The following is a 26,552-nucleotide window of genomic DNA, read 5'->3' as shown; positions in this document are numbered from 1 at the left end:
AACATCTAGTTCCCCAGTGACCTGGAGGAGGAATCGGCCCTCCTAGCCTCAGTTTTCTCACATGCACTGGGTTGAGAACCAGGCCCTCTTCACTGGACTGTCCGGGTGGTAGGTGGGAAAGTGACTGGACTGTGGAAGAGCTTCATTAGCTTAAAAACTACCATATCGGTGTCAGCTAATGCTGGTCCCCTGCTGTGGGCATTATTCCCACTTCTGTGGAGGTGGTGGGTCATGTGTGACCAGCAGCACCTTCCCCAGCAATCTCTGACTGCAGGAATGACCATATTTTTGAGCAGGGTGGGGGCTCCAAGTCTTGAAAGGTCTACCGTTTGTAGTGTCTGCAAATGTCTTCCCACTGCATTTCCAGTGAGCAGCCTCCTGCCTTGCCCACGTGAGCAGCCCCTGCCTTCCTGTCCAGTCTCACATCCCCTGCTGTCTCTTATGCTCTCCATCCATACTGGATGGCTCTCAGTTCCTCAAGCTAGATGTGCTTTCCCCGCCTCCAGAACTTCATGTGGACCCACTGTGTCTTCCCAAGTGCCATGGGCATGGATTTTGATGGAATCCTAACCAACAGTGTCTCAGAATGGGACCTCCCTTGGAAATGGAGGTGGCCAAGCTAAAATGAGGTCTCAACTGGGCTCCACTCCAACACAACTGGCATTCTTATAAAAAGGAGAAATTGATGCATAGACATGCACCAGGGCTTCCCAGAGAGCTCAGATGGTAAAGAGTCTGCCTGCAATGTGGGAGAGCTGGGTTCGATCCTTGGGTTGGGAAGATCGCCTGGAGAAGGAAATGGCAACCCAGTCCAATATTTTTGCCTGGGAAATCCCATGGATGGAGGAGTCAGGCAGGCTATAGTCCGTGGGGTCGCAAAGAGTCGGACACACTGAACGACTTCGCCTTCTCTACTTTCACTTATGCACACGGAAAGAAGGTGACGGGAAGGTGAGAGCAGAGACTGGGTGATGCACCTGCACACTCATGACCGCCACACGCTGCCAACAGATCGCTGGAAAGCAGACAGACCCGAGCAGGTGCTTCCTCAGTGCCCCGGGGCACTTGGACCTTCAGTGAATAAATGCTGCTCAAGCGTTGTAGGGTGTGGCGTTTTGTGACTGTCATCATAAATGTCACTCCTCAGAGGAGGCCTCCCTGAACTCCACAGTGGGTGCCCATGTGTGTCCTTCTAGGGTGAGTTCACCCCCATTCCGTCCTGTTCCTAGGGTCACACGTAGCTATTTGCTGGCTAGTTGTCCCCATTTTATTAACTTATTTATTTATATAATTTATTTACTTTTGGCCACGTGGCTTGTGGGATCTCAGTTTCCTGACCAGAGATTGACTCTGGGCCACAGCAGTGAAAACTCAGAATCCTGACCATGAGGCCACCAAGAAAGTCCCCAGTGGTCCCCAGCTGGAGTCGTGACTTCCTGAGGTCAGGGACCATTGTGTGTGAGGCTGGCAAGCTGTGCTCGCCACCCTGCACCCTAGCCTCACACAGTGCCTAGCACAGAAGACTCACAGAATACACTTCTGATGGGGGGGCTGGTGAATGAATGAGTTCAGCCCATGTGAATATCTAAATAGCACAGCATTAACATTCTGTGCTGTTTCCCATTAGCGTGTAGACTGAGCCGTACTCTGGCGGCTTCTCCACCTTCCTGGAGGCAGAATTTCCTTTAATTTCCAGAAGAGTGATTTTAAAACTAAAGAAAAAAAGGAAAAACAAAATAACCTATCCTTGCAAGCATAACAGATTGTATTTATCACATATGATATATATATATATGCTATAAAATTAGGAAAAGGAACTTTCTAGTAAACCACTGATTTGTGGAAAAAAATGAATGACTGAATGCACTTTGGAAGGCAACAGTCTAATGTTATGATATGCAATATATACATTCAGGTAAGACAGGCTGAAAAAGATACTTCTTATAATTCCTATCTTCTCAGATCTGGGCAGATTGACAGCAAAATAAAATGCTGCCAATACCAGGAAAACTGATATTCAGCCTGTAAATGAAATAGATTTTAGTTTGGAAACAAATGAATATATTAAAATAAATTCTGGATGATTTTGTTAAAGCCCTCTTAGAAGAATGCAGTCATACAGAACTTGGGCTGTGGAATATTTATTTTCTTTCTTGTTCTTAAGTTCTCAGTAAACGTTGAGCTTATTTCTACTCTAACAATTCCTTTATGTATTATTTATTAATGCTGACTTTTTTTTTCTTTTCTTTCTTTCTTTTCTTTTTTTCTTTAACTTGACTGGCAGGGTAGTAGATTTAAGGCTTTCTGGAGTTTATGTAGATTCTGGAGTTATGTAGATTACTTGAGAAAGAAATTTAACTCCAACCCTCTGGGCTCTCTGTGCACCCCAGTAAAACGACACACCGTAGGGTCCCTCATGATTCTGTGCTACTGTGGGGCCTGGATTTTTCACCAGCAGCAGTATTCTTTGCCACAATGATACTGGCCTGAGGTCTGCAATCAGCCTTGAGCAGCCTCCCTTGGGTCTAAAACCAGGGGCTGGATGAAATTCTCTCTAAAGCCCCCTTGAGCACTGTCACTGTCTACCTTTCCGATTTCCTGTGTTGCTCACCATCCAACATTTATAATTTATTCACTCTTTCACCTGTGGTTTGGTTATGTGCCAAGGCTGGCTGCTGGGGCCAGGGAGCAAAAGGGACAAAGTTCCTTTTCTCATGGAGCTTATGTTCTAATTCGGGGAGAGTGACAATAAGCAAATAAATAACTTAATTGTATAGCACTTTAGAATGTGAATATTATACACTACTGGGATAAAATATGTACATATTAGGATGTATACATATTAGAAAAGAATAGAATATGTAACAGCATATTACATAACACACGATGGTTTACAGGTAACACTGAATATAATAAGAAATTGTAATTATATTTAATAGTATATTAGAAGCTGAGACACAACAGGCAGTAATGAGGATTTACCGCATGAATACTAATTTCACCTCCAGCTAAACTTTTGATGTGATCCCTATGTTAAGTCCTAGAGGCAGTGATGGAAAAGATACGTCCCTAAATATGAAAGCATCCTAGCAGTATTAGGGAGATAGAGAAGGAATACATGACTCAAAGGCAACAGGACAAGACTGAGCTGGCAGACACGCAGCATGTGCAGCAACAAGGAGGGAGAAGCAGCGAGCTGCCTAAGGGGTTTACAACTTGGGACTTACAGAAAAGGTAAATTGGAGCTTTCCAGGTATGAAAGAAGAGAAAGGCATTCCAGGGAGAAGGGATGTGCAGTGGCATGGAGGCGTCCTAAAGCCTGGCAGGTTGGAGGGAAAACTAGAACTTCAGTGTGGTCTGAGTTGGAGGTAGGTGGTGACCAAGCAGACCGCGTTCAAAACCATCCAGACTAAGACCTGGTGCTCTTCTTTCTAACACTGTTCAGCACAAAATGGTTTCCAGGTGCAGTGTGGGCGTGGGTATTTCATCTCCTTTGGGTTGCTCTTGGCTTTCTATTTTTGACCTCTTGCATTCTCATTCTGCAAGCTGTATTTTGAGGTGTAGTAATATTACATTCATAGAGTTAAGAAAAAATGGATGTTTTACAGCTCTGTGGTTGTTGCTCTTGGTGTGAGGATATTGTCTTTGAGCAGAAGCAGATGGATGAAATCTTCAGAGGCCCCCGTGCCATAGAGTGGCTCTGTGGTGAGACTCTGCCAGCTGTAGTAAAAAACTGCTTTTATGGCCACTGAGTTGCTGCTGATCCTCTGAGCGTAACCAGAGGGTTTGCAAAGGCACAGGATTTGCATAGAGGTTCACACAGGAGAGATGGGGATCAACACCTCATGAATATAATCATGAAGGAGTGATTAATGCAATAAATCATCTGGCTGTCTGGTCTACCTTTACAGGAGGCTTGAAGAACCAGCCACACGGTAGATTGCATTTTTTCACTTTAACAAATCCAGGTGTTTTGATATCACAAACACAGTGTATAATCGACTTGGGCATTTTCAACAATGCAAGATTTCTCATCCTGCTGTCACTGAACAATTAAATCTGGGAGAGCACACACCACCTCCCTTTTCTTTAGCTGGAAGAATCTTGTTTGGATGATGGGTTCTATTTATAGAGCACTGCTTATATTTGAACAACCATTTCCCTTCACTCTCTTTTAGTCAACAAATTCAGCTGTAGACCTGCTGTTTGAAGTACCTCTGAAATTTGAACACTAGGAGACTTAGTTGATGATTTCATGTGTTTTTTTACAACCTTGGTGCAGGAGAAGAAAGCAGTGAACTCACCCCTTCCTAGTGAAGATAAATGGGGACATGGGTATTGGCTGTTTTGCAACTAACCCTTCTTCAGTTATGAGATGGCAAGTTGGGAATGAGATTTGCCATTGAGGGCTCTGGAGTTCCTTGGACAAGATGTTGGACCTGCACAGAGGTGGACCAGGAACTGATGTCATCAGGAGTGAGGTGACTGTTTGCACAGTTGGGGGCTGGTGGCATCTGTGTTGTGAAGTCACACTGTTCTATTCTCTCCAAATATTCCATTTCTGTATGTGTTGGGAGGCCCCCGGCTGCCACATACAGCACGGGATAAAGATCCCAGTAATGTATGTTTGGTTTTATTTAAAACTTCAGCCACACAGAAAACTGTCAGTTATGTTATCTCACAGCATCACAGCAAAATGTATCACATATTTCACCATAAAGCTATAAAAAGCTTCATGGGAAGAGGGAGTCCAGACTATTTGAAATAACATTTAATCATCTTTAAAGATTTATCTGGTTGTTAAAATGTCTTGGACTCCACCTTCCAGAAAAGTCACTTGAGTCAGATAATTGAAATGGGTTCGATGTTCTAAGAAATATGTAATTGACTTTCTGGATTAATCTCTGTTGAGCAAGCAGAATGTATAACCATGTGGTCAGTGTTTAGTCATAGCCACCTCTGAATTTAAAGGGCTCTCCTAAGGGAAACAAACTCTTACAGAAGTAGGAGTTTTTTCATCACTCAGTCGTGTCTGACTCTTTGTGACCCCATGGACTATAGCCCAACAGGTTCCTCTGTCCATGCAATTTCCCAGGCAAGAATATTGGAGTGGGTTGCCATTTCCTTCTCCAGGGGATCTTCCTGACCCAGGGATAAGACCCGTGTCTCCTGTGTCTCCTGCATTGGCAGGCAGATTCTTTACCGCTAGTGCCACCAGGGAAGCCTGGAAGTAAGAGAGTTTTATTTAAAGCACTCAAATATATTGCGTGGAACCCTGGGGGAGTGGATAAATATATTCAATTAGATTTTTGGTAAAAGATGACACACAATGTACGTTTACTAGCTTTATACCTGGGGCCATCAAACTACCAAGAACAAATGAAAAGATCTAGGAGAGTTCAGAGAACTCAGATATTCATATCAACTCAAGAGTGAAGGAACAGGAAAGCATAGGCTGCCCCCAATGATGTAGTTCAGTTTCCTCCGTGTTAGAGTCGTTTCTTGGTTATCAGTATCTATGAGGAGACACAAAGTTTTTAATCTTTTCAGTAAAATGAATTGATTATGAAGCAAAGGGGTATGAGATGGGGTGAGTACTGTCAAAGCATTTAATTCCATTTCTCCAACCCATGTTTTAAATGAAAATATTATGATGTTTTGTGCTACAGTGGATTCCATATACACAGCATCTACTACCTTTCCCTAATAATCCAGAGTAAAAGGCTAAGCCACATTTTTCTCTGTTTACAGTGACTGGGGCAAGCTTCTTCTAGACCTCAAATCTAGGATAGCTCAAGCATACGGACTTTATACACCCTCTCCCCTCAACTTATCTGAAAGCACTGGAGAGCTACCAAGGCAGCTAGAACTTGAGAATCCAGGATCTTGCTGTGAAAGGAAGTTAACTGAAGTAAAGCCAACACTTTTTAAAGCTTTTACTCTCAAGGCAGGGTAAGAATATAAGGGCACAGGGACAGAGGCTAAGAATCTGGGTAGAAAGTGCTGCTATGAGACCAGGAAGCTGAGCAGAGCTTTCAACGGTCTCGTGGGGCTGACAAGGCCACTGAAATTCAGGGTGTCCAAGGTGGAAAAGCCCTTGTAAAAAGTATCCATATTTCAGTTAGAATTCCAGAGAGGCTGTACCTAAGAGTAAGAAAAACCACGATAGCCCTCACACAAGACTGAAACTCAACGATGAACTAACTCAACCCTAGACTGATTTAAAGTCATCCTTTTCTACTTTTGTTGGTTTACAGAAAGCAAAAATGATAAAGTTAAGGAATAGTGTACATTGATGTTATCCTGACATCTTGCTTCAGATATTTTTAGAGGAAAAAGTAAATTTCTAACGTGATAAATAAAATAGTTCCTTGACTAATAAACTTACAAATGAAGAGCAGTGAGTCAAAATGAACACACTGGTAGAGATTTACATTTCTTGTGATTTACCTGCAATACCAACATGCAAAAATTTTAAACAAACTAATTTATTTATTTTAATTGGAGGCTAACTTCTTTACAATATTTTAGTGGTTTTCTGCATACATTGACATGAATCAGCCATGGGTATACATGTGTCCCCCATCCTGAACCCCCCTCCTCTCTCCCTCTCCATCCCATCCCTCAGGGTTGTCCAAGTGCACCGGCTTTGAGTGCCCTGTTTCATGCACTGAACTTGGACTGGTCGTCTCTTTCTCATATGGTAATATACATGTTTCAATGTTATTCTCTCAAATCATCCCACCCTCGCCCTCTCCCACAGAGTCCAAAAGTCTGTTCTTTACATCTGTGTCTCTTTTGCTGTCTCGCATACAGGGTCATCGTTACCATCTTTCTAAATTCCATATATATGCATTAATATACTGTATTGGTGTTTTTCTTTCTGACTTACTTCACTCTGTATAATAGGCTCCAGTTTCATCCACCTCATTTGAACTGATTCAAATGCATTCTTTTTAATAGCTGAGTAATATTCCATTGTGTATATGTACCACAGCTTTCTTATCCATTCGTCTGCTGATGGAAATCTAGGTTGCTTCCATGTTCTAGCTATTGTAAACAGTGCTGCAATGAACATTGGGGGTACATGTGTCTCTTTTAATTCTGTTTTTTTTTGGTATATATGCCCAGCAGTGGGATTGCTGGGTCATATGGCAGTTCTATTTCCAGTTTTTTAAGGAATCTCCACACTGTTCTCCATAGTGGCTGTCCTAGTTTGCATTCCCACCAACAGTGTAAGAAGGTCCCTTTTCTCCACACCCTCTCTAGCATTTATTGTTTGTAGACTTTTTGATAGCAGCCATTCTGACCAGTGTGAGATGGTACCTCATTGTGGTTTTGATTTGCATTTTTCTGATAATGAGTGATGTTGAGCATCTTTTCATGTGTTTATTAGCCATCTGTATGTCTTCTTTGGAGAAATGTCTGTTTAGTTCTTTGGCCCATTTTTTGATTGGGTCATTTTTTTTCAGGTATTGAGCTGCTTGTATATTTTTTGAGATTAATTCTTTGTCAGTTGCTTCATTTGCTATTATTTTCTGCCATTGTGAAGGCTGTCTTTTCACCTTGCTTATAGTTTCTTTTGTTGTGTAGAAGCTTTTAAGTTTAATTAGGTCCCATTTGTTTATTTTTGCTTTTATTTTCATTACTTTGGGAGGTGGGTCATAGAGGATCCTGATGTGACTTATGTCAGAGAGTGTTTTGCCTATGTTTTCCTCTAGAACTTTTATAGTTTCTGGTCTTACATTTAGATCTTTAATCCATCTTGAGTTTATTTTTGTGTATGGTATTAGAAAGTGTTCTACTTTTATTCTTTTACAAGTGGTTGACCAGTTTTCCTAGCACCACTTGTTAAAGAGATTGTCTTTTCTCCATTGTATACTCTTGCCACCTTTGTCAAAGATAAGGTGTCCATAGGTTTGTGGATTTATTTCTGGGCTTTCTATTTTGTTCCATTGATCTATATTTCTGTCCTTGTGCCAGTAACATACTGTCTTGATGACTGTAGCTTTGTAGTATAGTCTGAAGTCAGGCAGGTTAATTCCTCCAGTTTCATTCTTTTTTTCTCAAGATTGCTTTGGCTATTCGAGGTTTTTTGTATTTCCATACAAATACACACAAAGCCTTTGACTGTGTGGATCACAATAAACTGTGGAAAATTCTGAAAGAGATGGGAATACCAGACCACCTGACCTGCCTCTTGAGAAACTTATATGCAGGTCAGGAAGCAACAGTTAGAACTGGACATGGAACAACAGACTGGTTCCAAATAGGAAAAGGAGTATGTTAAGGCTATATATTGTCACCTGCTTATTTAACTTATATGCAGAGTACATCATGAGAAATGCTGGCCTGGAAGAACCACAAGCTGGAATCAAGATTGCCAGAAGAAATATCAATAACCTCAGATATGCAGATGACACCACCCTTATGGCAGAAAGTGAAGAGGAGCTAAAGAGCCTCTTGATGAAAGTGAAAGAGCAGAGTGAAAAAGGTGGCTTAAAGCTCAACATTCAGAAAATGAAGATCATGGCATCTGGTCCCATCACTTCATGGGAAATAGATGGGGAAACAGTGTCAGACTTTATTTTTTGGGGCTCCAAAATCACTGCAGATGGTGACTGCAGCCATGGAATTAAAAGACGCTTACTCCTTGGAAGGAAAGTTATGACCAACCTAGATAGCATATTCAAAAGCAGAGACATTACTTTGCCAACAAAGGTCCATCTAGTCAAGGCTATTGTTTTTCCAATGGTCATGTATGGATGTGAGAGTTGGACTGTGAAGAAAGTTGAATGCTGAAAAATTGATGCTTTTGAACTGTGGTGTTGGAGAAGACTCTTGAGAGTCCCTTGGACTGCAAGGAGATCCAACCAGTCCATTCTGAAGGAGATCAGCCCTGGGATTTCTTTGGAAGGAATGATGCTAAAGCTGAAACTCCAGTACTTTGGCCACCTCATGCGAAGAGTTGACTCATCGGAAAAGACTTTGATGCTGGGAGGGATTGGGGGCAGGAGGAGAAGGGGACGACAGAGGATGAGATGGCTGGATGGCATCACCGACTCGATGGACATGAGTTTGAGCGAGCTCTGGGTGTTGGTGATGGACAGGAAGGCCTGGTGTGCTGCGATTCATGGGGTCACAAAGAGTCGGACACGACTGAGCGACTGAACTGATATAAAGTTTTGAAATTATTTGTTCTAGTTCTGTGACAAACACTGTTGGTAGCTTGATAGGGATTGCATTGAATCTATAGATTGCTTTGGAGTATCTATAGATACTCATTTTCACTATATTGATTCTTCTGATCCACGAACATGGTATATTTTCCATCTATTTGTGTCATCTTTGATTTCTTTCATCAGTGTTTTAGTTTTCTATATATAGGTCTTTTGTTTCTTTAGGTAGGTTTATTCCTAAGTATTTTATTCTTTTCATTACAATGGTGAATGGAATTGTTTCCTTAATTTCTCTTTCTGTTTTCTCGTTGTTAGTGTATAGGAATGCAAAGGATTTCTGTGTGTACATTGATGTTATCCTGACATCTTGCTTCAGATATTTCATTTAGAGGAAAAAGTAAAGTTCTAATGTGATAAATAAAATAGCCCCTTGATTAATAAACTTACAAATGAAGAGGCAGTGAGTCAAAATGAGCACACTGGTAGAGATTTAAATTTCTTGTGATTTGCCTGCAATACTGACATACAAAAATCTTAAACTGCCTCAAAACAATGATGTGGGTGACATGATTACAAGTGTCATCAGTTTAAAGATTGGTCTTTATACAAGAACATTTGACACTGCAGAGCTATATATATATCTATATGATAGAAACTTGATAGAGATGTTCTTATATATAACCACAATCCTTCAATTTCACATGAGTTTTCCAATAATGTAGTAAAGGTGAAAAAGTATTTCTAAACTCTCAACAATACAGAGCAAGCTTCATCAACCCTGCTAGAGAAAAGACTAGACTTATTGTTCCCTTTCTGTAGAAAATGTCTTTATATAATTATCACATAAAGAAGAGACCACAGAGTTTTCAGTTAAACATGTAAGAGGAAAAAGTATTATGAGGTGAGTTAGGCAGCTAATTAATAAATAATTAATACAATATTTTTATTATGAAAGCCAGTATTGCAAAGAAAAGGTAAGACTCCTGAAGCATCCAAGTCCTTCAAGGCCTGACACTGACTTTTGTGAATTGCAGACTGGACCCCAGTACCCTCTTGATCACTTAATGCAAGTATCTGCTGCTGACTCAGTTTCAACTTGCTGACTCCCAGCTTACGCCATTTATCTTTACCCCTTTATGAAAACTGGATCATTTACTCATCTCTAAGTTTCCAGAAAAACAGGGCCTTTTAAGTTTTTTTTTTTTACACCATTTTAATCACAGGTATTGTACTGTTATAGGTTGAACATTAAAATATTTACCTTAAAAAGAATTCATCAAGTAGGCCAAAAAAAAAAAAAATTCCTAAGTTATTAAATCTTCATTACCAATTTCCATTTTAAGGTAAAACTTGAAAATCATTTAAAAATCTTATAGTTATTTGCAAATACAGTCTTTTAAAATCAAGAGTGATTTAATTAATCCCCCAATCCTGGGGTTTATGTGAAAATATTTGTTGAACATTAACTATGCTATAAGGAACAAGTAACACATTTTTTCTTAAAAAAAAAATTTAGAGAGAGAAATGGACAAGTCCTTTTGCTCTAAATGGGACTGAGATTCTCAACCATAATTCAGACTCTGGGTTTGGAGAGTTTACCTATATTTCCTAAAGTCATTTCCAAATACGTAATCTAGGAATGCCACAGCTAACAGGTAAACATTAACAGTTAAAACCATGTGTAAAAACTATTGGGAAAACTCACAGAAGACTCTCCATAGGGAGGCTAGTGCTTCTAACCCAAATTTTCATGAAAATCAATGACGAAGATTGATTTCATATATCAGTAACAATTTACAGCACTTGGTTCCTCACACCCACGGAGACACTGTTCTCAAGTTAAAATTATCTTCAGGAAGCATTCAGGAGGTACTGGATTGTTGAGCGCCGACTGGGAACGCAACAGAGAATAAAAGAGGTGTGGGCTTCACTTTTCAGCAAGCTTACAGTCAGCATGAATACTCACAGGGGAACAAATGATCTCAGTAAGCACTATTTGCTGTTTAAAATAACTAAAAAGACAACATCTCCTTTCTCAGTACCAACCTCTATATTATCAGGGGCTGCAACCTGCCAGCTAAAGACAGCTGGAGTCGTTTCTCAATATCCCTTACAGATAAAGAAGGCTGGGGAGACTCAAGTAGATGTCATTTGACTTTCTGGGGAAGTTCTTTAGAGGATGTTTTACTGAGGTGATAGGTCCTCCTTTGCCTTTCTCATTTCCTGCTTCTTTTTATCTGTTACACGGACATGACGGCTGGCACTGCAGTGACCCTACTGTACCATGATGCAGCTTTGGGGAGGGCAGAGAAGAAAGGTTAAGAGGAACACATTAAATTGACAATACCATGGTCTTGCCATGTTGGCCTGGCACTTTCATGTGACAGAAACTATACTTCTATCTCATTTAACACTACACTATTTGCAGTCTATAATTTTTGGCCAGCTAAGACTCCTCTTTTAAACAGACAAAAAAATTCATTTTTCTGGAGATGAAAGATCATATAAAGTAGAAATTAAAAAAAAGACAACAATCAGCTATTAATATTTCTATGAATTTCCTAAGAAATGTCCTTGTGTATGAAGAAACTTACATAAAACAACATCTTCTTGGACAGGTTTCTAGATACTTCCAACCTTGAATGACCACCGTTTCCATTCTGGGATGACTGAGCCCTGACCTGTATCTCTAAAAATTATTTCAGCTTCAGGGTCACAGGTCCCTGTTACTTTCTTTTCTGAGTTCATCCTGTTCGACTTCTTCCACACCCAAGACCATCTTTGGACTGAGTCCCCCTCCCTTCTCCACCTAACAGGCTTCTCTCAGATGTCTTTGCCTTTTCCCAAAGTGATGAGTTTTACAGTTTCTGCCCTCTCTTCTTCAGAATTACTTCTCCCTTAATCACGGGAGGGTCCTAATCACGTATTTTGAAGTGTTTGAGCAGGTTCGTAGATCACTTTAGAGGAAAATAGCAGCTTTCCAACATGGAGGGAAGACAGCCCCTTAGATAAGAATTTCGGCTGGCCTTCTGAATTTTAGAAATGACGTCATTTATCCTACCATCGTCTTGCTCACTGCTGCCATCTTCCTCACCAGCACCTTCCTCACCGTCTTCCTCGCGACTGCCTTTACCCCACTCTCCTCACTGCCACTTTCTAAATTGCCACCTCATCCTCACCCCCAACACTAGAGAACACGAGGTCACAGGAACTAGTGCTTGTCACCATCAGCTCATTTAACATTCACAAGGACTCAGGGAGGTGGGCTTTATGATCAGCCCCGTTAGCAGGCGACAAAAGGAGAACGCAGATGGTGAACATGCTGTGATCACATGGCTTATAGGTGGGGTGTGAATCCCTTTCTGGTCGAGAGCTCACCCCATCACATCTCTTTCACTGCCTCTAGTGTTCTGGCGTCCACAGTGTATGAACCCCCCACTCAGTGACAAAGAACAGCAGCTTTCCTGGAACACGCTAGACAGTTCAGTTGTGAATTTGATTTGCTCAACATTGGCAAAGACTCTTTTGGACATCTAACGTCTAAGAGAGAGAATGTGAAGTACTAGCTTCCCATTTTTCTCGTTTTGTTACTTGTATCTCCATACAAGTTGTGATGTCAGCTCTGCCCCATGGGAATCTCAAGCTCATTATCCAATGTCCATTTGAAGAGAGTTCTGTGATTTTGCCAATATTCACAGGTGAATACATTATGCTACTCAAGGTCTCTTACTTTAATTCAGATCTATGTTAAATCTTTCCTTAAATTCAGTGGTATTAACAACAATATCAACAACAAGATCCTCTCACAGTATTTAGCCCATAGCTAGGAACGCAAGCTGAGCTCAATTCAGCCTCCACTGATATAACTAAGTAATATCACCCTTTTGGTAACATGGATAGGTTTTCTTATTTCAGATTGGGGTTATCCAATTTCTAGTGTCATTACTATGTCTATATTGACCATTCCACAGTGCCTTGAGTTATTCTTTTAAAAGAGGTTCCTGAGAAATTTTACAGATCAACCAATACCTCCCACTGAATATCTTAGGAACACCAGCTCAGTGAGACATGGTGAGGTGGTCCAGGAAAAATTATCCCCAGGCAAAATAAGCCTGAGAAAATTTACAGCCCATACCAACCCCTTAGAGAAACACAAAGCATTTTAAAGTACCCAGAAGCCCTATAGTAAAAGAAACCCTGCATACCATTCCTCTCAGTGCTCTCCAGATTTCTTTGACCCTGAAATCTGCCTCCACCTCCTCCTGTACAATGATACAACTCGTGGAACTAATTTCTTGGAGCATAGTTTGAGAAACATGGGAATAATATGCAATCTATATTAGCAGTTACAGCAGCACTGTTGTGGGAGCGATAGAATGGACTGCATCAGCTATGTGGACTTTGCTGTTTTGAGGTTAGAATCCTGAGTGTCCAAGATGCCATGGGTGAGGGGGAGATTTCCACCTCCTGGATGAGTCAGGCAGGGCTGCTGATGTGCAGAGGTAACTGGGGAGCCAGGGGGCTGGGAAGGGTCATCAGGGGTGGCCCGGGGCACAAGAGAAAGGGGTGCACAGTTGCCAGTCCAGACCTGGGTCTCTTCTCTGATGCCTGGGAGGGGAGGAAACATGAACAGCGGGCAAAGAAGTGCAGCTTTGGGGCCGAGAGCATGGTTTCACAGGGCGCAGTGCTCACATCCTACTTCTGCTACAAGTTCTGCCCGAGACCTTGGAGACCCAGATTCTCTGAGCTTTGAATAAGCTCTCCGATTGCTTAAAAAATGTGGCTCATTAAGCCAACCTCACACGATCAATTGAGGCAGTGGATCCCAGGTGGAGATCCCTGAGGTGGTGGTGGTGGATATACAGGAAAGGTTTGGCAAATGTGGGGCTGCCATGACTGATTCTCTGCTCTTGGTCAGTAAGAGGGGTGTTAAGTCCTTGGCTCTGGTCCTGACCCCCAAAGAAACCAAAAGCATCTCACTGCCTTCAGATGTACGGTGCCAATGACTTCTTAGTCTGGACACATATTCAGCAGCTGGATCCGGTCTTGCATACTCAGCCTGTCCCCAAACACTATTCCATTGGAATAGATGGGAAACAGCAACCATGACCCACGATCATAAAAGCACAGGAGCCGCAAATAAATAACGGCTCTCCCGGACGAGCTAACTTGGTTGTTATTTATAAGCTCCTGGGCTGCCCAGTTATTGCCAAGAAAATCTGCTTTACCTTCTTGCTGCTGTTCCGTCTGGCCCCTCAATCTGTACTTGCTGAAAAAATAGTTATTGTTATGCTAAAACCACAATAGGACTCACATAATTCAGTACTAAATAACACCGATAAAACTATGAAAGTGGCACTTTGGCATTAAAAGTTATTTTCTTATGGACTTTAACAAGATTCAATGCTTTTGAATCATAATGCTCTGGTATTTTCCACTGGGAAAAAAAAAAAGATAAAAATGTAGAAAACTATTCTGGCAAAACACCATCTTCTCTCCACAAAGGAGAGTGTTGATGTTGCAACAGGGAGCCAGCAGGGCTGTGGTTCATGGAATTAATGTTAATCAGCAATCACGGCCATGACCGCGAGGGGTGCTCAGCAGGGGGTTTACCTCTTTCTTGGTGAACTTTGGTGAGTGATCATTTTTGTCATCAATCATGATTGTCGCTGTGGCTGTGCCTGTTAATCCAACATCCAGTCCTGCCATATCTTGAGCCTCAATGATCAGTTCATACTTGGGGTTTTCCAGCGTCTACGAGGCAAAAACACAACAGAGAGGATGGCATTTAGACTGGAGTCACTGCTTGGGACAGGTGGCCGGCCTGCGCTCGGCTGACGCAGGGCAGGCACCTGGGAAGGGCAGCACTCTCAGCGGTGGTGGACAAACGTACCTTTGGAGTCTCTCCAAGCAGAACAGTCCTTATGCATGGACTGGAGTTGGCTGTGGGGATGGAATCTATTTTCTGTCCTTGTTTAAGGGGGCATGTGATACATTCCAGAATGTTCTAAGTCCAGGGTTTGGGTACACATTGCACATTTGATGTTTATATCCATTATATGTCATTTCAGAGTGGCCTCATGGAACTGATCTGGAAATGAGGCTAAATCTGATGATGAGATTAGGACAAAGATAACAGCCTTAGGAACTGAACAATCTGGACCAGGTATCAGATTACTCTGCTTTTCAGAAACCAGTGTCAGTCTTTTCAACGAGCATGTTAAGTTGCATTTATTATCCCCATTTTACAAGAGAGAAAACACCAACTGAGGTTTAGAGTCATTTATACTGCACTTCCTTCATGCCACTGTGAGTTTAGTCTTTTACGTCATGTGAAACTTGAAAGACGTTTTTTAATCCAGTCGTGATCTGATAAATTTAACACAAAAGCAATACTGCACTGTTATCCCTCAATACATATGTTTTTCATTTGAATATTTGACAGGTATTTTGCTGTCATGTTTAAACACTCTCAGTTGATTCAGGGCTCAGTGGGGAGTTGGGTGTGATCAGCTCCAATAGGAAGAGTGCCTGAGATGTGGGACTATGCTGGATCCTGACTGCAACTCTCCCCTGGATTCTGTAACACACCGGTTTATTCAGGAGGTTCTTCTTGGCCCTGAAGTCAGCCAGAATTGATTCTGGGGTTGCTTGCAATTACAGGAAACTGTGGTGAAGACAGTTTTACTTGTTTACCCAATCCTATTTCTTTTGACTGTGGGGTGGTTTCCCAGGGGGTGCTAGTAGTAAAGAACCTGGCTGCCAGTGGAGGAGATGTAAGACACTTGGGTTCAATCCCTGAGTCAGAAAGATCCCCTGGAGAAGGAAATGGAAACCCACTCCAGTATTTTTGCCTGGAGAATCCCACAGACAGACAAGCCTGGCGGGCTATGGTCCACAGGGTTGCAATGAACAAGACAAGATTGAAAAGACTTAGCATGCACATACAGCTGGAGCTTACGAACTGTGTGACCGATTCTGGCCAATGGAATGTGGGCAGAAGTGATGGACTAATCTGGCCCCTAAAGCTCCCGCACAATCCTCTGTGTCTTCTATTCCCTAGAAGGAAGAAGCCTGGATCTCCACGTGCCTGTGGCGCAGAGACCCTTCACTGACACGCTTGTAGGCTGCAATGTGAACAAGAGGCAAGCCTTTGCTCACGGTTAAGGGAAGTTTATTACAGTGCCTGTCCTCCTCTGACTAATTTGAAGGCTATGTTTCCCATTTGGCCTTATTTTGATGCCCATTTACCATCGCCTAAGTGGATGACAAAGTTTTCAAGGGCAAGGACCATGCCTTTGACCCCGACACCCAGCCAGTACGCAGCACACAAGCTGGCCAACTTACTTTCGTTATTGATAATGATGATATACTACTGTTTCCCTGAACTAAATTATATCTCAAAGGTCTGAGCATATCAGTGGCATTTCCAAACCAGAGCCATTTATTCTCAGGGAATGGCTCATCCTTTGGGGAACTCTAGCTCAAGGAGATAGGATTTTATTTGGACCAAAAGAAGCACTGTGTCAAAACTGGGAGAATTAAATTGGCTGCTCTGATTTTATTTTAAGCTATCTGATCTGTAAGACATATCTGAGAGTCAAGCTGCTCTCCCGGTTTGAATTCTTCAGTCATGCATTTCTATTGCATTCACCATCTCCTCCTGGGTGTTGACTCGCTACCAGTTAATATATATCCTAGAAACAAAGGGAAGATGGTGTGTCTGCAAGAAAAAGCCTCGGGTGTATCTCCGCAGCCACGGGCTGGGTTCACCGACCACACTGATTTGAAAACCAAACATTTAATCTTGGGAAAAAAAAAAAAAGAATCAAACTGTGTCATTAAATATGGCATATAATCAATCACCAGACCCTTGATGTTTTACACAGCTACCTCGACTGCCATACGAGTAAGCATTTAACGGAACATTTATCACTAATAACAAGCATAATGGTGGCTGTGGGGGAAAATCAAAGAGGAAATGTTACACAGAGGAAGGTTTGGCTGTTAACCCACCCGGTGCCCCCTCCTTCTCTTGCTTCAACTTGAGCCGCCCTCTGCACCTCCTTTCATACTTTGTCCAGACTGGATTTTTTTCTACTATACCCTACTTTGTCTTACTTTTGACCTTTCTACCCCCTCTTTCTCCTCTCAGTGAATTCATGCTCATTTTTGATGGTCATTCTTCATTGCACTGATGCTCCATGAAGGCAGGGATCTCATTGCATAATGGGGAGCTGACACGTAGGGAGGAACAATTGGCCAGTGACTGTTACCTTGGCTCCACCTCTTAGAAGCTGAGTGAACCTGGTCAAGTTGCTTATGTTCTCCTTGTCTGAGTTTCCTCACCTGTTCAAATGGGGGAGAATAATAATACTTCTAGGATAAGTGAGGATGAAAGCAGGTAATGTAAAGTGCCAAGCACGGAGCCTGGAGTGTGTACGTGGATGCGGTTGTTATGTAGTAGAATCTTTGGAAAGTCTTCTAAGGATGTGGCAAGAAGCTGAGGGAGGCCTACAAGAACAGCTGGAAGGAATGGAGAGCTGCCCACAACCACTGCACGGACCTGGAATGGATCTTCCCCCAGGCATACCTGAGACCGAAATTCTGGACGCATACATGGATGGCAGCTTTGTGAGAGTCCAGAAAGCAGAAGACACAGCTAAGCCACATCCAGACTCCTGAACACAGAAACTGGGAGATAGTATCTATTGTTTTAAGTTACTACATTTTGGAGTAATTTGTTATGCTGCAATAAATAACAAATACAGTTTTTTCTGCCACAGTAGGAAATCAAGCCTGAATATACACTGGAAGGACTGATGCTGTAGCTGAAGCTCCAACACTTTGGCCACCTGATGTGAAGAGCTGACTCACTGGAAAAGACTCTGATACTGGGAAAAATTGAAGGCAGGAGGAGAAGGGGATGACGGAGGATGAGATGGTTGGATATTATCGCTGACTCAATGGACATGAGTTTGAGCAAACTCTGGGAGATGGTGAAGGACAGGGAAGCCTGGTGTGCCGCAGTCTATTGGGTTACAAAGAGTTGGACACAACTTAGCAACTGAACAACAACAAAAATCACAATCTGTAATAGTCTTGTTTATTGATTGTTTGTTTATTGGCTATGTTGACTCTGATCACTTGAGTTCCAAGAGGCAGGGACCTTGGCTTGCTAAAGTTTTATCTCCCAGCTACTAATTCAGTGCCTGGCACATTGCTGTTATGTACTAATTAATCAATTATAGTTGCATTTTTATAAAACAATGAATTACAAAGAGTGGTGTGCCCATAAATGTTTAGCAGCATGTGCTCCTGACTTGCAGCTTTGTATGTTTTGGTGGTTTAAATACTCTTAACCATGACTGCTTTCAAGCTACCAACATTACGTCATTGAGTGCATAGCTGGAAAGTGAAATACACAATAGGTTCCTATGAGCGGGTAAGACTTGGTTCCAGCTTATAAACGGTGCTTGAAGGGTCAAGGAAATCTGTAGGAGTCTTTTGCAATAGATCCCTTTGCTGTCTAACATTAAAGATATTGTTAATGAGAAATATTAACATGAGATTTATAGCAAGGATATAGTGCAGTCCATTAACTTATTTACTCATTGGTTTTGCCCGGAGAAACTGAGCAAAGCAAGACTCCTTGCAGTATGGCACCTGAACAGAGACTGCATTCTTCTCCAGGTTAGCTGCACCCGACACCTGGTCTATAAATACTGAAAACAGATGGCTGAGTGCATTATATGGAGCAGAATGAGTTGCTGTCTGTCTGGGGTTTGATTTACCCACTCTGGCCATGTAAGACTGGGGCCAGGTAGTCCATAAATCCGGCAGGACCGTACATCCCTTTGTGAATGCTGCCCTCTTCTCACCGCAGGTGGGGAGGGACATTCCTCCACCTTCCTAGCCAACAGGGCGAGTCAGGTTTGACTTGTGTTTGTCTTTAGGCCGCCTTTCACCTTGTTGCTTGATGCTAATGTGAACAGTCATGTACGTGGCTGTCACCTGCTGTTTTCTTGCTGGCTGGGGTCTGGTGGGTAGGGAGAAGGCAGAGCTCATTTCCCGAGATTTACTGGTTGCTGACAGAGCCAGCAGGGTGGGGAAGCAGCAGGGGACGTAAACACTGCCTCTTAGACACATGCAGCTGGAATAACCTAAGTGATTTCGGGTTGAGGGACACCAAAATCAAATAAAATATTTCCAGGTGAAGAGGACCTCTTCTGATGTTACTGATGAGTTACAGTAAATAAAATGCTAAAGGCATTCATAAGATACCTGGAAAACCACCCCCTTTAGACTCACGGCAGCAAATATTTGACATTCAGGTTGATCCACAGAAACATTTATATAGTGTCTACTAGGTTCCAATAACTGGTGAATGATACAGACCGTGCTTTTAGTGCACTTTTAGATAAATAAACAAAAAGCAGGTATGTCAGTATGATGAGGTAAGTGTTATGGAAGTGTAGCAATTAAGGTCTGTGAGAAGGGAGCCAGGATGTGGGGTGCTCAGGAAGGCTGTATGAGGGTTATTTAATTTACCAAATATTTATTAAGTACTTGGAGAAGGAAATGGCAACCCACTCCAGTACTCTTGCCTGGAAAATTCCATGAATGGAGGAGCCTGGTAAGCTACAGTCCATGGGGTTGCAAAGAGTCGGACATGACTGAGCGACTTTTCTTTCTTTTTCTTTCTATTAAGTACTGAGTACACATTAGGCCCTGTGCTAGAGAGTAGCAACAAATAAAGGGAGACAAATCTGGCGCTAGGAAATTCCAAGGTGATGTCAGAAGATTTCAGGAGACTGAGATGGGAGCAGGAAGAGAGCTGCGGTTATTGCAAAGGAAAGGCCACTCAGCCCAGACACTGGTGCGGGATGAAGGGACGGCCCCGAAGAGGAGTGGCTTCTACTGTGGGGTTAGAAATGGGGTCATGACGCGGAAGTGAATTTCTGTGGAAGAAGATGAGAGACTATTAATCCTAAAACACTCTTAAATTCACCCGTTTAATAAGGACTGAAGGCTGATTCTGAATCTGCTCAGGACACCCTGGGAACAAGAAGTATAAAGTATATTCTCTACTTTCAAGGAACCCACAGCTTGGTTGAAGGTAAAACATGAGAACTGGTTCCACGAGGCAATAGGCAGGGTGTGCAGAACGCGTGGTCCGCAGGTTCAGATGAGGACGTTGCAGCCGGGAGGGACACTGTGGTGTTTACGTGGCTTCAGGCCAGTGCAGGCTGGAGCTGGGCTTTGAAGGAGGCTGTGAGGGCAGAGAATTCAGAGGGAAGAGAAGCTCGAGAACCAGCATGGAGGTCCAGCTAACACAGGGCCACTGGCGTGGCTGGAGTCAAGGTCCGTGATGCAAAGAGACAGGAACTATTGTCTCTTGAAAGGATCTCAGACATCACCTGGTCTATCCCACCTTCAAGGAACTCCCAGCCTGAGGGGACAGAGTTAGGGAACGTCCGGAAACATACGGCTAGTTTGGGGTGGATCTGAGCATGTGCAAGTACAGACCCCTAAAAGTTGAAGTAAAAGAAAATATTATTAAAGTGTTCTTCCTCTATGGTTTTCAGACATGTTTCTGTTTACTATACTTTATATATAGTAAACTCTCTCTCCCCGCCCCCCCCCCGCCCCACAGTGTTCACTATATTAGCCTGGTTTTTCTAATCTTTTGGTCCTGAATTGCCATGGCAACATTATGCCTGGTACATAGTAGGTGCTTAAGAGAGACTGACTCCATCAGTGCTTCTGGAACTTGCTTTGCTTGTATCAGAAGCTCCTGGTGGCTGCATTAAAACACAGATTTTGAGCAGAAAAAGAAATAAAAGGAATCCAAATTGGAAAAGAAGAAGTAAAACTCTCACTGTTTGCAGATGACATGATCCTCTACATAGAAAACCCTAAAGACTCCACCAGAAAATTACTAGAGCTCATCAATGAATATAGTAAAGTTGCAGGATATAAAATCAACACACAGAAATCCCTTGCATTCCTATACACCAATAATGAGAAAGTAGAAAAAGCAATTAAGGAAACAATTCCATTCACCATTGCAACGAAAAGAATAAAATACTTAGGAATATATCTACCCAAAGAAACTAAAGACCTATATACAGAAAACTATAAAACACTGATGAAAGAAATCAAAGAGGACACTAATAGATGGAGAAATATACCATGTTCATGGATCGGAAGAATCAATATAGTGAAAATGAGTATACTACCCAAAGCAATTTACAAATTCAATGCAATCCCTATCAAACTACCAGCCATATTTTTCACAGAACTAGAACAAATAATTTCAAGATTTGTATGGAAATACAAAAAACCTCGAATTGCCAAAGCAATCTTGAGAAAGAAGAATGGAACTGGAGGAATCAACTTGCCTGACTTCAGGCTCTACTACAAAGCCACAGTCATCAAAACAGTATGGTACTGGCACAAAGACAGACATATAGATCAATGGAACAAAATAGAAAGCCCAGAGATAAATCCACACACATATGGACACCTTATCTTTGACAAAGGAGGCAAGAATATACAATGGAGTAAAGACAATCTCTTTAACAAGTGGTGCTGGGAAAACTGGTCAACCACTTGTAAAAGAATGAAACTAGATCACTTTCTAACACCACACACAAAAATAAACTCAAAATGGATTAAAGATCTAAATGTAAGACCAGAAACTATAAAACTCCTAGAGGAGAACATAGGCAAAACACTCTCAGACATAAATCACAGCAGGATCCTCTATGATCCACCCCCCAGAATTCTGGAAATAAAAGCAAAAATAAACAAATGGGATCTAATTAAAATCAAAAGCTTCTGCACAACAAAGGAAAATATCAGCAAGGTGAAAAGACAGCCTTCTGAATGGGAGAAAATAATAGCAAATGAAGCAACTGACAAACAACTAATCTCAAAAATATACAAGCAACTTATGCAGCTCAATTCCAGAAAAATAAATGACCCAATCAAAAAATGGGCCAAAGAACTAAATAGACACATCTCCAAAGAAGACATACGGATGGCTAACAAACACATGAAAAGATGCTCAACATCACTCATTATCAGAGAAATGCAAATCAAAACCACAATGAGGTACCACTTCACACCAGTCAGAATGGCTGCGATCCAAAAATCTGCAAGCAATAAATGCTGGAGAGGGTGTGGAGAAAAGGGAACCCTCCTACACTGTTGGTGGGAATGCAAACTAGTACAGCCACTATGGAGAACAGTGTGGAGATTCCTTAAAAAATTGCAAATAGAACTCCCTTATGACCCAGCAATCCCACTGCTGGGCATACACACCGAGGAAACCAGAATTGAAAGAGACACATGTACCCCAATGTTCATCGCAGCACTGTTTATAATAGCCAGGACATGGAAACAACCTAGATGTCCATCAGCAGATGAATGGATAAGAAAGCTGTGGTACATATACACAATGGAGTATTACTCAGCCGTTAAAAAGAATTCATTTGAATCAGTTCTGATGAGATGGACGAAACTGGAGCCGATTATACAGAGTGAAGTAAGCCAGAAAGAAAAACACCAATACAGTATACTAACACATATATACGGAATTTAGAAAGATGGCAATGACGACCCTGTATGCAAGACAGGAAAAAGACGCAGCTGTCTATAACGGACTTTTGGACTCAGAGGGAGAGGGAGAGGGAGGGATGATATGGGAGAATGGCATTCTATCATGTATACTATCATGTAAGAATTGAATCGCTAGTCTATGTCTGACGCAGGATACAGCATGCTTGGGGCTGGTGCATGGGGTTGACCCACAGAGATGTTATGGGGAGGGAGGTGGGAGGGGGGTTCATGTTTGGGAACACATGTAAGAATTAAAGATTTTAAAATTAAAAAATAAATAAATAAATTAAAAAAAAAAAAAAAAAAAAAAGAAACAGAAAACAACAACAACAAAAAAAAAAAAAAAAAAAAAAAAAAAAAAAAAAAACACAGATTTTCAGCCCACTTATGGTGCTTACAATTGAGGAGGTCCAGATTGGGGCCCAAGGACGTGCCTTTCCAGAAAGCTTCTCGGAAATGCTGCTGCTGCTGACCTGAGGTCCGCACTTAGATTAGCATCATTCTGAATGAATACCTGATGAAATGCAGGTCAACATGTACCCTTATTTCAACTTAAAACTCACTTGTTTATGATGTAATTTAAACAAAAAATAGAAACTGAAGTTTCTTTCTCTCTGCAAAATTTTCCTTTTTTTTCCCTTTCTAGAAAAAAATGTACTCCACGTGAGCCACTAAGCAACACTATGGTTGCTGCTCGAGCCTGCTTTGTCTCCCAGAGCAGAAGGCGATACGGCAACAGGAGGAGAGAGACAGAGGTTTGAAGAGGCAGGCGGTACGCTGCTGGACTTAAAGATGGAGAGATGGAGGAGGGGGCCATGGGCTAAGGAATGCAGGGGGCCTCCAGAAAGTGGCAAAGGAGAGGCGATACATTTTTACCCAGAGCTCCCGGAAGGAATCAGGGCCCCTGACACCTTAATTTCACCCCAGTGAAACTCATTTTGGACTTTCAGCTTCCAGAACTGTGAGATAATAAATGAGTGCTGTCTGAGCCACACACTTTGTGGTCTTGCTACAGCAGCCACAGGGAATGGATGTGGCTCCTCTGAGGTTGCTTGTCAGGCATCCTGGGGAGCTGAGGTGCTGCCTCCCACCCCACCCTGTGGTGCTCGTCGTTGCCAGCTGCCACCTTCATTTCACTCCCAGCTGCCCTCCTTCCTCAGGACTGCCCACCTTCCCAGAATAGCATTCGCTATCATTCCTCTGGGAAATATTTCCATTTCAGTCCTTTCAAGTGTAATGTCAACCAGACCTTTCCTACAAACTCTGTCTAGTAGGAAGAGATGAATTTCCTCCCATCTACAAAGGGGTAGATACTGGATCAGTTTACTGGAGAATCTTCTCTTCAAAGTATATGATTTTCAATATGTCAGTTACTTACTGAGAATTCATTACAGCCCTCAGTGGAGGCAAAGACCCTGCCTCTAACTTACTTCTGTCCTGTTGGGGACAACATCTGGCCCTCTGAGACACACATGTCCCAGGACACTGCCTTTACGTGGCCATTGGGTTATACTGCTTGAAAATAAACTGAGCTAATTTTAACCACTACGGGGAAAAGTCACACAGCCAGCCCAGTTCCTGGCACTCTCTGTTAATATGTGATGGATGAGTAAATCAAAGGGTGGTGATGAGGACTGCCACTCAGAAAGCTTGGCTTCAGGGATGCTCTTCTAGGTTGCAGAGATTAGAGGCCCAAGGCGGGGCCTGGGTGAGGTTGGTCAGGCTGAGCGGGTCTCTAGAAGGCCGACTGTGCAGAGGAGGGGCAAGGTGATGAGGATCTGGCTTCCTGGAGCGAGCAGGGGAAGTTCTGCCCTGTTGGAGAGGCAGCCACACTGAGGGAGGCTTGGCTGGCTCTGATACTGGAGGACTGGGCTCCCCCACCTTGTGGCAGGCGCCCCAGGGCAGGTCCCTAGCCTGGGCTCAGCTCCTGGCCTGTCACACACCCTGACTGCATGAGCTGGAATGGGGACCAACAAAGGTGGGGCAACCCGGTCCTCAGCAGAGAGGTCTGGACAGGAATGACCTTTCAGAGAAAGAGGGGCCAGAGGCTGTTGCTCAGAGGAGCCTCAGCAACCCCATCTGGGGGCTGCCTCGGGTGACCCTGGGGGGTCATATCTGCCACAATATAAAATCGGGAAACCGGTGTTCCTGTCATCCGCCAAGTGCTCTCCAAAAGCAAATAGCTTTTCTTGGGTTTCAATTTATTACCATCTAAAATGTCATTCTCTGTATGGGTAATAAAAGATAATACGTTTTATGGTGGCTCCTTATGTTAAGGTTTTACAAAATCTGTTATTAAATGATCTGCATAGAATCTAAATGAATCTTACTAGGTTGCAAGGCAGAGTAAGGCGGTGTTTTTCCTTTCCTCTCCCCCAGAGCAAGTGCAGCTAGGAGGGCAGCACTCTCTGCATGTTTCCTAATCACACAGCGGAAGGTAATGTTTTTAAGGTCAGACTAAAAATCGTGTTCTGCTGCGTAATCAGCTTCACAAATTTATATACTGGTCAAAATGTTCAGAAAATTCAATTACTGACTCCCAATGACAAAAGCACATGAGCCCACCAAGGATTGGAGGATGTTTCTAAAATTAGGTTCTAAATGCCTACGACTTGGAGCAATTGCAATGTTACCACCTTTGCCTGCTCTTGGTCCTCTGCGTGTGAACAGCCTTTCGCCCATTAATTTCAGGTGCTTAATCAGTATCAGCTCCCCTACACAGAAAAGCGCAGTCTAAGTGGCCTTTGTCAGGCTTGATCCATCCGGTTTCTGCAGGTGTGATCTCTTAATCAACTCTGCCGTCCAGGGTTACCTTTAATCAGCATTATGTGTTTTCTCTGAAGTCAAATGCACTTTTATGCAAAGCTTAATTGGGCTTAGAGTTCTATTGCTGAATCATCCCAGGTAGCTTTAGAAGCAAAGGACCCCACTGAGAGAGTAACGAATCAGCCACCGACACCCACCCACTCCACCTGAAGCTGCTGCTGCTGCTGCTAAGTTGCGTCAGTAACTTAGCAGCAGTGACCCCATAGATGGCAGCCCAACAGGCTCCTCTGTCCCTGGGATTCTCCAAGCAAGAATACTGGAGTGGGTTGCCATTTCCTTCTCCAATGTATGAAAGTGAAAAGTGAAAATGAAGTCGCTCAGTCATGTCCAACTCTTAGCGACACCATGGACTGTAGCCCACCAGGCTCCTCCGTCCATGGGATTCTCCAGGCAAGAGTACTGGAGTGGGTTGCCGTTGCCTTTTCCACTCCACCTGGAGACAGGAAAGCAATTCAAGATAGCGCTTTTATGCTGTCATTGGGTTATACTCTTTGAAAACAGGTTGAACTAATTCTAAATCATCTGGAGGAAAGACCACACAAGATGGATTCCAGTTACGCCACTGCTGTTGTTCCCAAAGCGAACTCACATACCAGGCAGAAAAGGCAAGGAAGACAACCCGGCCGCAGACTCTTCCAGAAGGCTCTGGGGCCGTTTCCATGCCTGGCACAGGAGCCCTGCTTTCTTCCTCCTGCACCATTTGGATGAGACCACCCGGTGCACTGTGAGCTCCTGCCCGCTGGCACGAGGCGGCCCTTTTGTGATCTTGGCTCCATCATTCATTTTGGCCTGGAAATTGTCTTGGCTCTGCTGACAAAAGCTCAGCCTATTAACACCCTTCAATGCTAGTCGCACTGGGAACAAGGCGTTAGATGTTATGACTTAACATTTGGTCTTCCCCTTTGCTGGCCCAGCCTCACA

The 26,552-nt window shown here is 42.8% G+C and overlaps 1 protein-coding gene across 1 annotated transcript in view; it reads right to left on the bottom strand.

The window, feature by feature from the left end:
- Positions 1 to 26,552, bottom strand: part of CDH13 (cadherin 13) — a 1,024,384-nt gene that overhangs the window by 122,046 nt on the left and 875,786 nt on the right. The window contains exon 8 of the mRNA XM_052655824.1: positions 14,793 to 14,933. Within this exon, the coding sequence (XP_052511784.1) occupies positions 14,793 to 14,933 (141 nt within the window). The remainder of the gene's footprint in view (positions 1 to 14,792; positions 14,934 to 26,552) is intronic.

Source organism: Budorcas taxicolor, chromosome 18 (assembly GCF_023091745.1).
Source record: "Budorcas taxicolor isolate Tak-1 chromosome 18, Takin1.1, whole genome shotgun sequence".
Classification (NCBI taxonomy): domain Eukaryota; kingdom Metazoa; phylum Chordata; class Mammalia; order Artiodactyla; family Bovidae; genus Budorcas; species Budorcas taxicolor.
Note: the sequence above shows the minus strand (reverse complement) of the source record. Positions and strands in the feature narration are given on the sequence as shown.